This window comes from Frieseomelitta varia, unplaced genomic scaffold (genome assembly GCF_011392965.1).
Source record: "Frieseomelitta varia isolate USP_RPSP 00005682 unplaced genomic scaffold, Fvar_1.2 scaffold_875, whole genome shotgun sequence".
Lineage (NCBI taxonomy): Eukaryota > Metazoa > Arthropoda > Insecta > Hymenoptera > Apidae > Frieseomelitta > Frieseomelitta varia.
The window spans coordinates 14,041-30,328 of NW_025110673.1; the positions used below are offsets into that span (position 1 = coordinate 14,041).

The 16,288-nt window shown below is 43.9% G+C and overlaps 1 protein-coding gene across 1 annotated transcript in view; it reads right to left on the reverse strand.

Moving 5' to 3' along the window:
- Window positions 1-555: 555 nt before the first annotated feature.
- The window catches only part of LOC122536888, a 130,777-nt gene continuing 115,044 nt past the window's right edge, over window positions 556-16,288 (reverse strand). Inside the window, exon 2 of the mRNA XM_043669663.1 lies at window positions 556-735. Coding sequence (XP_043525598.1) covers window positions 563-735 — 173 coding nt within the window. The 3' untranslated portion in view covers window positions 556-562. The remainder of the gene's footprint in view (window positions 736-16,288) is intronic.

Consider the following 16,288-nt stretch of genomic DNA (forward strand, 5'->3'; position numbering starts at 1 on the left):
ATTAGTCGTGTGACCTTTTCTAAAATAAAATAAAGTCAAAAGAATATCATCGTCTATAGTACACTACGTTTATTGATACGTAGTTCCCCAATAAGATAAGGAGATCGACACGGCGCAGCGTACAAACTGATTTCCATTGCAATTTCTACGAATGCAATAAGAGAGAAGAAAAGATTTGAAAAGAGAGAGAAAGAGAGAGAGAGAGAGAGCAAGAAGAAAAAGAGAACGCGATTGTACGAAAGGGAAGAGAAAGAAGAAGTGCGAAAAGAACGAGGTCGTCGACCGTATCCCTAGTCTGTCCCGATTTTTTTTTTCTTTTTTTTCACTTCTCGTTACATTGGCTAAGGGAATGCTGCCTTCCACTACTCGACACCGTTCGACTTCGCGACACCTTCGTCTCTCGCTTGATCCAATCGTACGCCCCTCGTCTGTAATTATTTAAATCAGGGGAAACGGAGGCGAGCCGATTCGGAAATTGATTCCGTCTCTAACGAAAGCCCTACAACGAATCGAATTCGTTCCTGTTCCCGACGTGTAAAAATGTTTACCTCCTCCCGTTACTCTAACATCGGTTAAGAAGAAATTTAAAAGAGTAGTTTACTTGGCACTCACCCAGTTCTGGACCACAGACCCTCGGTATAATCTCGAGAATGGCGCTGCAGGATGGATCCTCGAAGCACAATTGACGCGCGTAAAGACAGTTCAGTATTGCGACCGGTACTTTGATGTCGGATCCTGAAAGCAGAAATATCGTGGCAGATGTTAGCAATAAAGAAGAGATAAAGTGTCGTCTTTCTTTTTTCTTTTTTTTTTTTTTTTTTTAAATTTTATTTTTACGAGAAGATACATTTTACAGGATGAAGGAGCGAAAAAAGGTGAGCGAATCAAGCTTCTATCGCGTGGAAAATCCTTATCACCATCGCGTTTCTAAGAAACCATACATAATGGAACGTCGATGTGTACCGTGATTATAGGAAATCGAAGATATTCAAACGAATCGACCGAAACAATTGGAAAAATAAAGTGGGGCAGGAAAGAGAGAATATTGTCGCGAGGAAAACAATGGTAGGTTACGACTGTAATTTAATACTCCATTCTTGCAAAACATTTTTATTATTTATAGATAGTAGTAATAGCGGAATAATTCAGTCACGAAAAATCGCGTTTATTGAAACGCAAACAAACAAAAACATAAACGATCGAGATGTCCTTCGCAAGCGGCTTTTTTCATGTTTTTTTCATATCACTCGATATCGCGCGGCACGAATCAAGATAAACGAATAATCGGAATTACAATGGTGGGCTAGTTTGATACGAGCGGTAACGCAAAGATCCGTGTGGTAACGCAATTTCATTTTTCACCAACATAAGGGAAAAGTCAACAACACGCGGGGAAAATAAAATATTTACGTAACTTCTGTCCGTGCAGCCCCATTAAAAAAAAAAAAAAAAAAAAAAAAAAAAGTACGCAGATTGAAAACGAAAGCACGGAACGTATTAAGGGTAAGCGATCGAGATTTCCGATTCGAGTAACTTCGCAACCGGCCACCTCGACGTTCGAAATTATTCATTCACTTCTTATGTGCATCGTTGCGAGTTGATAAAGAAAAAAGGAGAAGAAAAAGAATGAAAAAAATTTTAAAAGCGGCGACCACACGCGGGGAAAAACGAAAGCCGAGGGAGAGTGGAAAGCGAGGCACGGAAGAGACAGGAAAACTGCACGGACCTTCGCAGATTTTTACGAGCCACTCGTGAAACGGTAGTCGATAAAAGAAGAGCGCGCTCCGCTGTAATTAATTACGAAACGTTCGCTGCCGCTGGAAACAGCCATGAAAAAATGTACTATCTCGTATGTACATATATATATATGTATATATATATACATATATACATACATATACATATATCCCCTCTCTCGTGGCAGTTGTCCGTGCGTACCCTGGTGCACTGCGCCAGGAAGATAGACGGACTTTTCGAATCGTAAATCGAATTCAAACCTTTTAACACGGCTCCGCTCTTTCGACTTCCACTACGGTAAGGATCACCACTTCCGACCCCGTTTTTACGACTTCGCGGACGCATTATTCACTGGCTGATCTCTGGCCCGATGCACGGCCAAGATATTTCGAAACGAACCGTAGTCGACAGATGCCGGGCTACGAGTTCAAGAGTATGAAAAATGTCTTTGCTTAATGCACGCACGACGTGATACGAGCCGCTTCGTACTCGGTGAACGCCAGTGCAAGAATATATGACCGGTGAACACGAATTAGGCGGCCATTACTGTGTCACGAATTATTAAGACGCAATAACGGTTCAAAAAGATACGTCACCTGGCTCAAATGCTCCGCTGTCCTTATTCTAACTAGTATTCCGCGGATGTATCGGAGCGTGCTACCGAGAGAAAGCAAACGAGGCCAAACAAACATGGCAATTTCCTTCTTCTATTGTTTTGAGTCGCGAAACGAAAAATAACGCGGGCCACGGGACGCCAAAGGAAACTTTCCACGGAATATTTCATGCGTGCGAGAAAATATGAATGTTTAACAACGTATACGGACACGCCGTTGGAAGTTTACAACGTCCCGTGATGGAACTGTGCGTTTTTGCCGTAAATGTAAATTTGTTTCATGTTACTTACATGAAGTAGAACGACGCTCGTACGACCGTTTTCCGCAAGCCCGGCACGAGAGAAACTAGTCTATCTCTTTAAGTGTTTCAAATTTGCAGCGTAGATGGCGTCGCGGTCGTGCCCGGCTAATCAAATGGAAGTTTTCATTCGTCTAATTATGGAACTCGAAAAATATATTTTCTAACCAAGAAGATGTCGATGAGTGTTCTGAGATATTTCTTGTTCCGGTTTAAATTACTAGAAATATGATTTTTTAATGAACCTTCGGAATATGTAAATTTGTAAAATTGGACCCAATGTATCTCCATTTGAATATATATACCATTTGAATATATTTCTCTCATAGTCAATCATTTCATTCGTGTTTGGACAAGTAATGAATCGAAACTAGAAATAATTGAGGATATAAAGTGATGGAAACTGTGCATTTTAAATGCAAATTTGTTTTATGTTACTTACATGAAATAAAATGACGCTCGTACGATCGTTTCTCACAAGCCTGGCACGACAAAGATTTGTCTTTTTAGATAGTTCAAATTTCCAGCACAGATGGCGCCGTGGTCATATCCGACTAATCAAATGAAAGCTTTCATTCGTCTAATTACGATACTCGAAAAATATATTTTTTAATTGAAAAGATGTCGATGAGGATTTTGAGATATTTTTTGTTCCTATTTTCCTTAAATTACTAGAAATATGATTTTTTAATGAATCTTTGGAATATCTAAACTTGTAAAATAGTTGTTACGTTGGACCCAAGTGTATATCCATACCATTTGAACATATTTCTCTCATAGTCAATCATTTCATTCGTGTTTGGACAAGTAATGAATCGAAACTAGAAATAGTTGGGGATATGAAATGATGGAACTATGCATTTGGAATATAAATTTGTTTTATGTCATCTACATTAAGTATAATGACGCTTACACGACCACTTTTCACAAGCCCGGCGCGACAAAGCTCGTCTATCTTTTTAAGGTGTTTTAAGTTTGCAAACATAGATGGTATCACAGTCGTACCTATTGTCACTATTGTAAATCAAACGAAAACTTTTATTCGTCTAATTCATAGTACGTAAAAAATATATTTTCCAATCAAGAAAGTGTTGATGAAGTGTAAGATATTTTCTGTTCTTATTTGCTTTAAATTGCTAGTTGCTATAATTTTTTTTTCAATTGTTTGGGTATATGAATTTTGAAACAGTTGCTGCGTTGGATCTGTATGTATCTCCATACCGTTTGAATATATTTCTCCCATAATTCATCGCTTCGTTCGTGTTTTAACAAGTAGTGAATCGAAAGTGGAAACAATTGAAGATATAAAGTGTCAATCTGAGGCAAAAGTGCTATTTCTGAAAGGATACAAAGATTGCTACATCCATCGTCGTTCGGTGAGCAGAATGTTAATCTATTTCTTATTTCAAAAATTATTTTTTGATATACTGTGATTGTACGTCTTAAATTCACTTATTCGAATTATTTCCATACATTATTACATTACGTATTACATTACATGTATATAATATAACATGCAATATATATATATATATATATATATTGTAACACAATAAATGTTTCACACTCGCTATATCGCAGAATGACATAACCTAAAAAATAGGTCATTCCGTTAAGATATTAAAACAAAAGCAGAGACACCAGTTATTAGATTTATAATTCGTCGCGGCTAATTACGCTGACGAAGCTAAGTATTTAAAAACAATTTATCGAAACGATGAAAAGAGCTAAAATAATAGGAGTCTTTAAAAAAGAGCAGCAGAAGAATGGTTAGTAAAACGCGCGCGGGCAAAGTAGAATAATATTTCCATTTAACTTCCGTTGCTCTTGAACTCGCTACTTTTTCCATTTCGCTTCTTCCAGCTAGATAATTATTCATCGCTACTATGCCGTCTTTCTTTTCGGCGCCGCCTTATAATGAGACGTTTGTTTTTAAACGCGCCAGGCAGCGGCTCGTCTCTTTTCCGCATTCGCTTTTTGCCACGTTCGAGCATTCGTGTCCAACGAACACACGAGGGAAACAAACCGGTGGACCAGCGAAAAGAAAAAAAGACAACGTTCGAAGGAAAAGGCGAAAATATCGCGGCCAAAGCCGAATCGTTCAGCTTGCACAATGCTATAGATACCTTCGGTTCGCATAGCGATTGCTCGTGACCTAGATCGGTTCTCGAGGCAACCCCCATTGATCATAGTCGAGTGTCGATGTCACGAAGGAGGACTCTCCCAACGTGTTGAATATTTCTCATGTTTTTGGGGGGAGCGACAGCTCGTGTGGGTCGAAGAGCACGATATTGTGTTACGCGAAAGATCCGCACAACCTAATTGCAGACGCGTAATACTGCGCGAAACAATATAGGTACGAGTATCGCAACGAGTATATTTCTATCGAGGGCTGGCACTCCTTATTCCCTAGTGTATCGGCGGTTTATAGCCACGCGATAAAGCATGAGAACAGCCGCGTATTGCCAGCATATTGAACTAGCGGGGCTAACGGTGCAACGGTAATAAGTGGAGAGATACGCGGCCACGTAATACGTAATCGCGAGTTATATCGTTACATTAATTTCATGACTTACGCGGAACGTCCATGAAATTGCGATTAATCGTGATTTACTCGCGTCGAAAGCGAGCACCGCCGGTATTGCCGGACTGACTGCGTAGCACATCGTATCTCATCCAATCGAAAAATCTATAGACAATGGATGATTATTCGCTCAACTGATATACGTCGCTTAACAGAACTAACATTTGATGATGTTACTAATATCCAACGGTAGCGCTGTAACGCGATATTACCACGTTCGTGTGGACTGACATTATTATCAGCGATGCGCTAATATAATCTTCCGAGTAATTCTATTAGACTCTGTTAATTGTCGGATCCCCTACCGTGTTCTCTTTTCTCGACGAGAGGCTAGACAATTCTCGTTGAAGCGATCGCGAATTCTCGAAAATTAGATCTCTTTTCAACTTGGTGTCCCTAGTTTCGAATACATTTGATAGTCCCGAAATAGATATGTCCGTGACAGAATGCTTGAAATGTTTTGAACAGATGGGAAAGGGAACGGCGAAAGAAACGGCGTCCGGCAAGGGTTCGAGAATCTACGGGAAACGATAGGAACAAGGGGAAACAAAGCGACGCGGAATAACCCGCACGGCACGATACTCGCGCGACCCGAGCAAACACACTTCGTCAAATCGATACGAAACCGGAGTATTCGTCGCGAAAGGGTCTCATGGCCAGGTCGAGCGTTTTATTTCCGTGAGAGTGAAACACGTGAACGAGAGAAGAACGAAGGGAGAGAAAACGAGCGACACGCGAGCGTTACAGAACGATAAAGCATTGCCACGGATACAGCCATAATCCAGTTCGCCGGCACATTGACGAACCCACTCGGACAGTAATGCGTTACGAGTGGCTAGATAGGGAGGCGCGTAATGTGTAATCTCGCGACGCATTATGATTCACGATCGCACGCGACCGCGATAAAGTCCAGCTGTGCGAGCGCACGCGTACACCAGCGTGTACACGTCGCGAACGCGGTCACCTGGCTTCGCTTGTTCCTGTTCGCTTTCAGCCACGTTTGAAAATCAGCCTTCCGTTACAATGGTGACCGATGGCCGGCAGATTTTCACCGTCGTGTAAAAACGTTAGCCGATCTAGGTTAGTTGTTAGCTCGTGGCTCGTTGAGATTCATCGACGATATCCTGATAAATATAATAGATTCCCCGGAGAGAACGAGTTGTCGGCTTTTAAGAAATTCAACAATCTGCTGGGAACATGTAGCGGCAAGCTGTTTCGTAGATAAATTCGCTCGGCGTAGACTAGAGATTTCTCGTGAAGAATATTTCATTTCGTTTCGTGCTCGTGTCTTATAGGAGCGAACGTCTCCGGGAAAATGAGAACAGTGGGAAAGATTTAATGGAACGGAACGCAAAAATAACAAACGGTGCATCTACTTGCTTGAATAGTCGGTCGGTATTCAGGCGGGGATCCTGAAGAGCCGAGCTTCGAACTACGCGAATTCTGGCAAACTTTTCTTGAATAAATTAAAAAGTCGTAGACACCGTAGACGAAGACGGGGTATACTAATTTCTAACCGACCTCACTGCCTTTAAAATACGTGCCTGGCTTCCCAATCGGGATGATTCCAACGTGCCATTCCCTCCGACAGTTCTAGAAAACCTTCAGTCATTTCTGAAGGCATCCAACTTTGTTTACCTCTGTTGCATAATAACTCGCCAGTCTTGTAATGGTCTCAATTTAAAAAAAAAAAAAAAAAAAAACGAAAAATTGTTTCTCGCTGACACGTTTAATAGAAGAAGAAAAGATAAACGTGCTTTCAAGCAGCTCGATGGCAAGTAATTCAATTGAATTGTAAATGATCGAGCGCAGACAGGTGGCAACGCACATTGCACACGAGAAGAAAAGAATAGGAACGGCATTCTTACCAAAGATGGTTTCGCGGGTAAAGTGGACGGGAACAAGGTCCCAAAGCACCTAGTTGTCGCAGTGCTGTGGCGCAAGCCGTAGTCGCGCTATGCGGCATAATAATTATCGTCCTTCGGTGGTAGCTAACTTTATGGAGTGGAAGTTCGCGCGGCTAACCCAATTGCGAGAGGGCGAGGAACGAGAGAAAAAAATGAAACTTAATGGCTCCTCCCAAGAGGACTGCAGCCTCTGCAACAATTTTCCAAAGCCACACTCTGCTCGTGCCATGGTGCCGGTCCGACGGACCGCTACCACTATACCGGAAAATTTCACCGCGTTCCCCTGAATCAGATTTTTCGAGGCACTAAATTATCGTAGCTTTGAATTACCGCGAGCGTTGAATATCTTTTCTGAAATCGTCGTTTTCGTTTAAGTTAAAAGAGGTAACTGTTGTTAACAGACTACATTTCTTCACATATATGGTAAAAAAAAAAAAAGAATATCATTCATACTTGTTATAATATTTGACAGATGGAATAAATGCTTCGACTGTATTAAAAAAAAAAAAAAAGTACGAACACGTAGTCAAGTTATTAAGTAACATTTATCTAGAAAGCTTCGATGTCTTCGTTAGAAACAAGGGGAAACATTACGATTCCTTCTTTACACGTTTAGGTATACACACCACTATATAGGATCATTGTTGCAATGTCATTCATGGCTAAGGCCATTCAAAGTTCGAGGTCGCATCACGGAAGCGTACTTCCAAGTTAAATAAGGTAGAGCCTCTCACCTTCGATCGCATCGGCTTGATCGACGCGAACCCATATTCCTTTAATCGTTATTTCATTGGAGAGAGAAAAGGCGTTACAGGGGATTGGGAATCAGACTCTATTTGCCGGGTTTCGAAATCGCGGGAGAATGTGGATCTAACGCAAAAGGACAAGCAAAGAAAACTTTCCCCCTTCAATTCCGAGTTCCGCCTCGGCGGGAGAAAATCCTTTATCGTAGCCGGCTTCGTCCGGAGAAAATCCGTTTGGGCATTTCAGTGCACGGATATATTTAATTATCTCGAGGATGGTGGACGAAAGGTGCTGGAGATAATTCCGGAAGGGTGCCGGTGGAAGGGGCCGAAACTTTTGCACTCGAATTGCGTTACGACACCTGAAGCAGAAAGTATAACTCCCCCTGTCTTATTATATATAGATCTAGCTGGCAATTGGAACTTCCGCCTGAGCGGTTACTTCCGCCGCCTTACGCCGCTCCTCTGTTCTCGTCGTTCTCGGCCTTCTTTCCACCCTTCCCGTCCCTTTTCAAACTAGCCACGCTTAACCGAGTCGATATTACACGTTCTGTCCCGCGTTCTTTTCTTTTCCTCGCGAAATGGATTCTTCTCGTTCCGGTACTATCGGAAACACGAGGCTATACTTCCGTCGTTTGTTTCGACGTAACGATAACGCAGCAGTAACATCTCTCGGCACGTTCTTTTTAGTTTGCTTGTCTTTGACAGCTTGAAATTTTTCTCACTGTGCGAAAGATCGGATTAACCGATGATCATTCACGTGAAAATTATCCACTTTGAATTTCCCAACGATATTTCGAACACGAGCGTGGCAACGATTACATCGTTGTTTACGCAAATGGCCCATTTTACCAGGTTAAGTCCATCACAAACGGTGCGGTAAAGCGACAAAATAATAGATATCATTTAATAAAACCGCACATGTTAATAATCTACAATCTACAAATTGCAAATTATTGTTGTACCATTTCCGCGATACCGGCAACCCGTCACCATCGGTTTTCTCGTTCGTCTCTGCAAATGAATCCGACAGGATAGGAATTTTATATTATAATCAACATCGAACTGTACTCACTATGCGTGCACATCCGGCGAACTCGGACCGATAAATACCTCAAATGCCATTGGCAATTGAAGTGACACTCTCACGGTTCGATTAATTTCCGGACAATCGAATTACAGGGTTAATTCACGCCGAGGAACCTTTTAATTTCTATTTTAATTTCTATTGCCACGGTACTGCGTTCGATTAATTAATGGACAAATATCGCGAAGCTCGTTCGGGCACAATGCTGCGGAAGAATTTCCAAAATGCGAATTCTAAATAAACTCGGAGTTTGCGTGTCCTTTGTGACTTTCTTTGGAAAGCTTCGACGGATAGAAAACGTTTTCACAGGGTAGAATAGACTTTGCGAATTATCTCGGGACGTTTAAATCAGTCGCGTAGAGTAGAAGCGTGCCTTTTCATTATACGCCATTCTGCCTCTCGCCTTGCTTTTTACCTCGCAGAGAAAGATACCGTGATTTTTCAATGCTCTTACCACGCAAAAAGAGCGCGCAACGTGTAATTTTAAAAGTCGCACGTGCGTTTAGTTTCGGAGAAATCCACACGCAACAAAAAAAAGAAGAAAAAAGAAAATACGTTCTCCAGATGAAAGATTCATCGTTCGCCGATAGTGAGAATGATCGTAAAAAGGGGGGAAGAAATCGAATCGACACCGAAAATTTCGAGCCGGCAAACGTTAACGCGAATTATCGGATCGGATTCTTATTCCCCTCGGCGAGTATCGAATTGACGCCGGATAAGAAAAACTGTAGGAAAACGGATGAACGTCTAATCTCCTTTCGCGCAGTTACAAGCTACCGGCGATGCTTCCGTCTGTTTATCCAGCGAACAATAGGAATTCGGTATCGACTGGCACGGTCGTAGAGAAGAGAGCAAGAATTTACATCGACTAACGATGCAATTTTGCATCTCTTTTTATAATCTTTTAGCCGGGCGCCGAGATCGCCGTACAATCTGTCGTTCCTTTGATCACATCACCGTACAGAAAACTCTCCCTTGTCCCCGAAACTTCGTTATTCCCATTTTCATGCCCCGCTTTGTCCCCGTTTCCCTGCCTTTTTTATCGGACGTGATTCGGGGTTTGTAACCTTGCAACGTCTCGCCTCTCGCCCGGTAACAGCAGCACTCTGTCGTCCGTTTAATAAACAAATAAAACCGACGGGAAAATCTCGACCAAAAATTCGTAACTTCGTTTGCTCGCCGCGGCTCGACAGTCGATCGGGAGAAAAGCGGACGAGCCGAAGAGTAATAGAGCAAACGAACGGCGAGAGGACGGAGGATGAGGAAGAAGCCCGCTGCGTACCACCGGACAATCCTGCGAATCGATATATGGGACAGTGATTTTCAATTATCGGTTCGGCAGGGAACTCGTGCGCCGCTGCTGTTCATCCGTAGCTGACCAGCAGATCATGAGATGTTATCGTTTTCGGGGCGCAGCCGACGATGCGGACGATGCTTGATCCTCGTCAGGAATATCAGTCCGCGTCAGAATTTGTTCGGGGATTTTCCCTCAAACTGGCTCGTCGATCGTTCGTTTCGGCCACGATTAAAATGTTCCTCCCATTCACGGTCCGACTTTCTACGCACTGATTTTACCATCAACTATTACTCCTCTCGACCTTATTTCATTCGCGTACTCTCTACTCTCCTTGCATTCACGAGACCGAATAACACCGAAACGGATATCACATTTTCGCGCAAGTTTAAGCTGGGAAAGTCCGGTCAACGAGCTTTCACGTTAATCAAAGCCGATCAAACATTTTCGTGGACGCGAAACGTAATCTCTTTTAACGGTATGTCCTCTGTACGTTTCCCGGATAAAACGGATTCGAAAACGGTTCGTGTTGTCGAACGGACGAGAAAGGAACAGGATCGCTGCCGCGAGCTCCGATGTCGAAGGAATCGCGTACAACGAGAAAATCCGACAAGAAGCATCCAGATTATCGTTCGGACGCGTGCAATGGCGCGAAAAATCACTGTTCCGTCGGACAACGAAGTTCGCGGGAGCCACGCCTCAGGGATTTGCAAGGGATTTCCCGTGGAATTCGCTGGAACGCGATTAAAATGTTCGCCGGTTCGCGCGATGCATACACACACACACACACATACGGCGTAGGGGAGGAGGTGAAGTTATGCGTCGGCGTCGATGTGGACGCGTGCACGCGTAGTAACGCGAGGCGTGTGTAACACGAACGGAAAAGGGGGTCAACGGGAACGCGAAATCCCTGTTTAATTTCGATAGAAGGTCGTGTAAGCCCCGCTGTCTCGCCGGAATAAATCCAGATCCTGTTGCGAAGTATGATCGCCGAGCTGATGATGTTATCGTGCTCAGCTAATCATCCGGCATAATCGTATTTCGCGAAACAACAGGATTCCTCCGCGCGGAAAAAAAAAAAAGATCGAAAAACTCGTTCGCCCGTTTAATCGGCCCCGTTTCGCCGGCGCTCGCCGCGGGTAACCAGAAAGGAACTAATACTCCTTTCAAACCGATGATAGCTATTAATACGGTTTGTCCGTTTCTCACAAAGTTTCCATATTTCCTCTTCTTGTTTTTTTTTTTTTTTTTTTTTTTCCCCGATCTCTCGATTCCTTTGCACGACGACGATTCTCGTTATAACGCGGACAGTATGAATTTGTTGCAATTTTTCTTGTCAGCGTGCTGATACATTTAACTTCGATAAAGGTTTCGATTGCCCCTCGCATCGGCGCGGTGTACAGGCCGAATAAATCAGAATTACGAGATGAAAGAAGCGCGGCGGGCACGCATTGACAATGATATTCCGCTCGATTTAATTAAACCGGAAGTATCCCGCTTTCCTTCCCGCTCTTTGCACGGGAGCGAGCGCCTATCGTAATCTTCCTTTTTCCCTTTTTCTCTTTTTCTTCGCGGCAAAACCAGATCGGATTCTATAAAAATTGATCGCTTTATTTTCAAATATTTGACAATCGTTCGATCGACCCGCCGATAGCACACCCACTTCCAATCGGCAGATTCCAACCGGCAGATACGCTTTTCGAGCGTAAGTGTCTTTGTTACGCGATCAGCTACCGCATCATCGGAGTAATCAATGGAACGACGGTACATTATATCGCGAGTATCAACTCGAACGCTTCAAAGATTCAGCCTTTCATTTTTTTTAATTCTTTTTTTTTTTCTTTAACAAATGAAACCACCACCGTGTTAATTCGCGAATATTCGCAATCGAATGGAAACACTTGGAATCGAGATATTTTTCAGGACTGAAAATTCTCACACGTTCAACGTTTCGAAAAATCGCAGCCCCTGATATTATCGGAGAGGCTTGACGACACGAGGTGAAAGACCTTTCCGGATAACGAAGGCACGTGCAAGCCTCCGCTTGAAAAGCATCCAGCCGTTCAACCGAGCCTCTATCCGTAATACCTCGCGAAGTTAGGTCGGCCTCGGTTATTATTCCGACGATATAATCGTCCAGAACTCCCCAGCTATTTATCGATAACGAGAGGCATTACACTTGAGCACCGCGGTTGCGCGTCATCGCTCCCGATACATACTAAATTGCCCTTGATAATTAGTCGACCTTCTCGAGCGAGTTTCGAAGAAATTCACCAGACATTGAATCGCCGCCAACTGCGGTCGAAGATTCATCGAATCGGTAACGAACGCGATTCAGCCTGGTCGATAATTGCGTTTCTCGCCGAATTTCAAATATTCAGGCAAATCGATGCGAGGTTTTTGTTGAAACCGACGAGTAATTAAACACGATCCTGTGACGTTATACAAATTGGGAAGGTGGCTAAAATTACGTTGATCGGGAAATGGTCTTTCGCGTGTATTTTCTTTTTTTTTTTTTCGTATCGAACCGTACGCGTTTGCACCGTTCAAATTGTCGAACAGTTAAATAACGCGAGACGCGATTAGATTCTAGAAATAGTGCGATACACGGTATTTGACGATATTAGACAGGCTCCAAGGAGGAAGGCCGGGGGCCACCGATTCTAACTTATCGGCATGAATCATTGTAATTTCAGAAGACCTCGTTTTTGGCGAGAGGCAATGCATAACCTATCTATCGCGTCGCACGATTGATCGAAAGATTAAGTAGCTACCGCGCGCGGTAGAAATTGCTCGGTAGAAAATCTAGGGAAAAATAAAAGAGGAGCGCTCTGGTTGTGTTCGGCTGTGCTCCGGTTGGCTTTTAAAGTTACAGTTAACCAGCGTTGTCGAGGCTTTATTTCGCCCGGGAGGGCAAAAATAAAACGAGCCGCCGCTACGGGGCCAACGATCTTCCTTTTACGCGTGCATTTCGTTATTGAATCAACGGATACGCGATACGTGCGAATAAAAATCATTGTGCGGGGTTGTTTGACGGCAGCGGGGCCAATCACGACGCAGATAATGATCGCATCTAGGTACACGCCAACGTGGAAGACTTTAATTGCCAGGCACGAATCGATTTGTCGCCGACGCCGTGCCACGGGGGAACCTGTCGTGTGCACGAACGACTTTCCACCCTATTTTTACCCTCTATACCCTTTTTTCGGACTACGAACTCCCGCTTATCCCCATCACGCTCTTCCATTCTGTCAATCTCTTGAAAAAAGGGAAACACATCGTGTAACGAGCGGGGATTTTCTTAGGTTCGTAGCTATTATCGGTAAGAATCTAAAATAGTCGCATGTGTGTCAAGTGAAAACTCCTTTTCGCTCCACCGTTCTATTGATTCTCTTCAACAGACAAATTATGTCGTAGAACGGATTTTGTTACGTTAATGGAAACATTAACACTTTCGATAAGAATCTGAAACGGGGTTTCACGTTTATCGAGCGAAAGATCTATTTATCCCTATGAATTCCAAATATTATAATCATGTAAAGTACAGCATGTATTTACGTTTGACTGCTAACGGAGAAGTGATAAGAATCTCAAACAGCCGCACTTGTCAGACGAGAGTTTCCCTCTCTTACCTCGTTCTGTCAATCTTTCGAAAAGAAGCATATCGCAGTACAGATTCTCTTACGTTCAATTGCTGACAGAAGTATCGTCGATAAAAGTCCGAGATGGCGGAGTGGAGCGGCTCTACGCATTTGTCAAGCGAAAAGTGGAAAAACGGGGAAATCGTGGAAGCCTCGTAGGATAATGCATCGAACGTACAAATGGCTGGGTGTCCGCTGTGAGAAAGGGGGAAAACGGTATCCGGGGCGAAGTTGCCATATCGCTATCGAGAAGTCGCGGGTGGGCGAAGGCGGTGGTGAGCAGGGGGAGGGAACGACACTTGGGCAAGTTAGTTTCGGTCTGTGGGGACGTTTTTAAAAGTTCGGGAACCACCGGAATTCGAGCGAGCCACGAGTTTTCTCCAAGAAGGCGCGGTCCTTTGCGCCTTTCACTGCCTCGCCAACTATCGGCAACGCCACGTCTCTCTCTCTCTCTCTCTCTCTCCTTTCTATTTTTCCCCGACGCACTTTGTCTCCTTAACAGCTTTTATCTCGCGACGATTCGCGCACGAGCGTATCCCATTATCGATTTCGTTTCATTTCACGGCTGCTGTTTCCGCGGCGAAGGAACGAACGAGGGAGAAACACGGAGGGAACGCCAGGCACACATTCCAGCCTGGAAGGAATCGGCCAACGTCGCCGGGACGATAGACGGTTATTCGAATTTCTTCGGCTGCAGGCAATCTTCCAGGCCGATGTCGACGAAAATCGTTCGCGTTTCCAAATTACACACGCGATAACCAAATGGTCGGGGCGGGTTCTTCCTTAATTTGCCTCGGTGACCTAGTCTGATTCTTCCGAGTTCGAAGAAACACATAGTCTGCGTACTCAACGTAATACTCTGTCAGTCCCTGATAAAAATTACTCCCGAAAGAAACCAGTCTCGTTGATAGTCGGCTTAGCTTTTATCAAAAAAAAAAAAAAAAAAAACGAGAGCTGTTTTTTCAGCCTTAATTTCGTTTCCTACGGAGACAGGCGAAAGAAGAAGGCAGTTTGAGAACGGACGATTCAACGATAAACGTCCATTCGAATCCCCCCAGAACGACGGTAATCCGAGAATCAATGACAAAGAAATCCAACCGTTCCGAGGGATCAGCCGACCCAGAAATTCAGCCGTTCCGCGACGATGCTCTATTAATAATAAAATTCTTGAGCTATGGGCCATTTTACTGGATGGAAATCCGTCCTCCATCACAGACCTCGACCGCTGCCCGATTGCAAATCGGAGTTTCCGCGTAAACCAGAGAAACCTCGCAAGCGTAACCTTCGACAAAGAGATCGTTCAGTTAAATTACGCGAGGAAAATTGTAAAGCTGGGGCGGAGGCGTCATTTTATCTGCGAGCCAGCTATTTACGATGGTAGCGCGAGGTAACGCGACGTCGCTTAAACGCGTCGTGCCTCTCGTTGTGCATCGGTCAACGAGTCTTAAACTTGACGAACAACGTTCGCCCATCAAACGTTCGTTCCCTTTACGTGCCGTTTCTTGTTGTTTGCGCCGACATCTCCTTTTGACCATAATTCTGAACGTAATATCCCTCTGATCCCGTACACCTTCCATCGATGAGAACCAACCAAACTTCGTATATAGTAAATTTCCAGTTGCTTACAGTTATTTTCCATTCCCCCCCCCCCTCTCTCTCTCTCTTTCTCTCTCACTCTCGTTTTGTTCGGTCGCCACGCGATTTACCCTCGGCAACCATCCACTTCTGTTAACTCGCTTTTAGCCGCGGTAATTTCCATTCTCGATAGATAACACAAGTTTGACTCTAACTGGCGCATAAACCGGCTGAATAATTCAATAATTGGCTTCGATCTCGCTTCGTACTAGCTGATGACTCGAGCAGGGGAACCCGATCGGCAGCGTGTTTGATTATTCAGAGGTCAATCGAAGCTCGCGAGGGGGGTGGGTTACTCGCAATCTCTCTCCGTGATACCTGGCTACCGAAAGGCCGACGGTTTTCAAATGGCGCGGTGATCGCGCTCTTAGAGCACGCACTCGCGCCATCAGAATGCAGACGCGCCTCGATATAAAATTAATATGTACCACGGCCGTGCGCGCATCCGTCCGTCCCCGGCAAATCATTAATTACGATGATTAATTCGCTCGTATAGAGATCCAGCCCCGACTGATTTATGGTCCCGATTAATACCCAGCAATTGCGACCGTTATCGAAAAACAGGCATGTCCTCGAAAATGACCGACGAACGTCGATGCGATTGTGAATGGATTGCTTGAAAAAAAAAAAAAAAATATCATTCATACTTGTTATAATATTTGACAGATGGAATAAATGCTTCGACTGTATTAAAAAAAAAAAAAAAAGTACGAACACGTAGTCAAGTTATTAAGTAACATTTATCTAG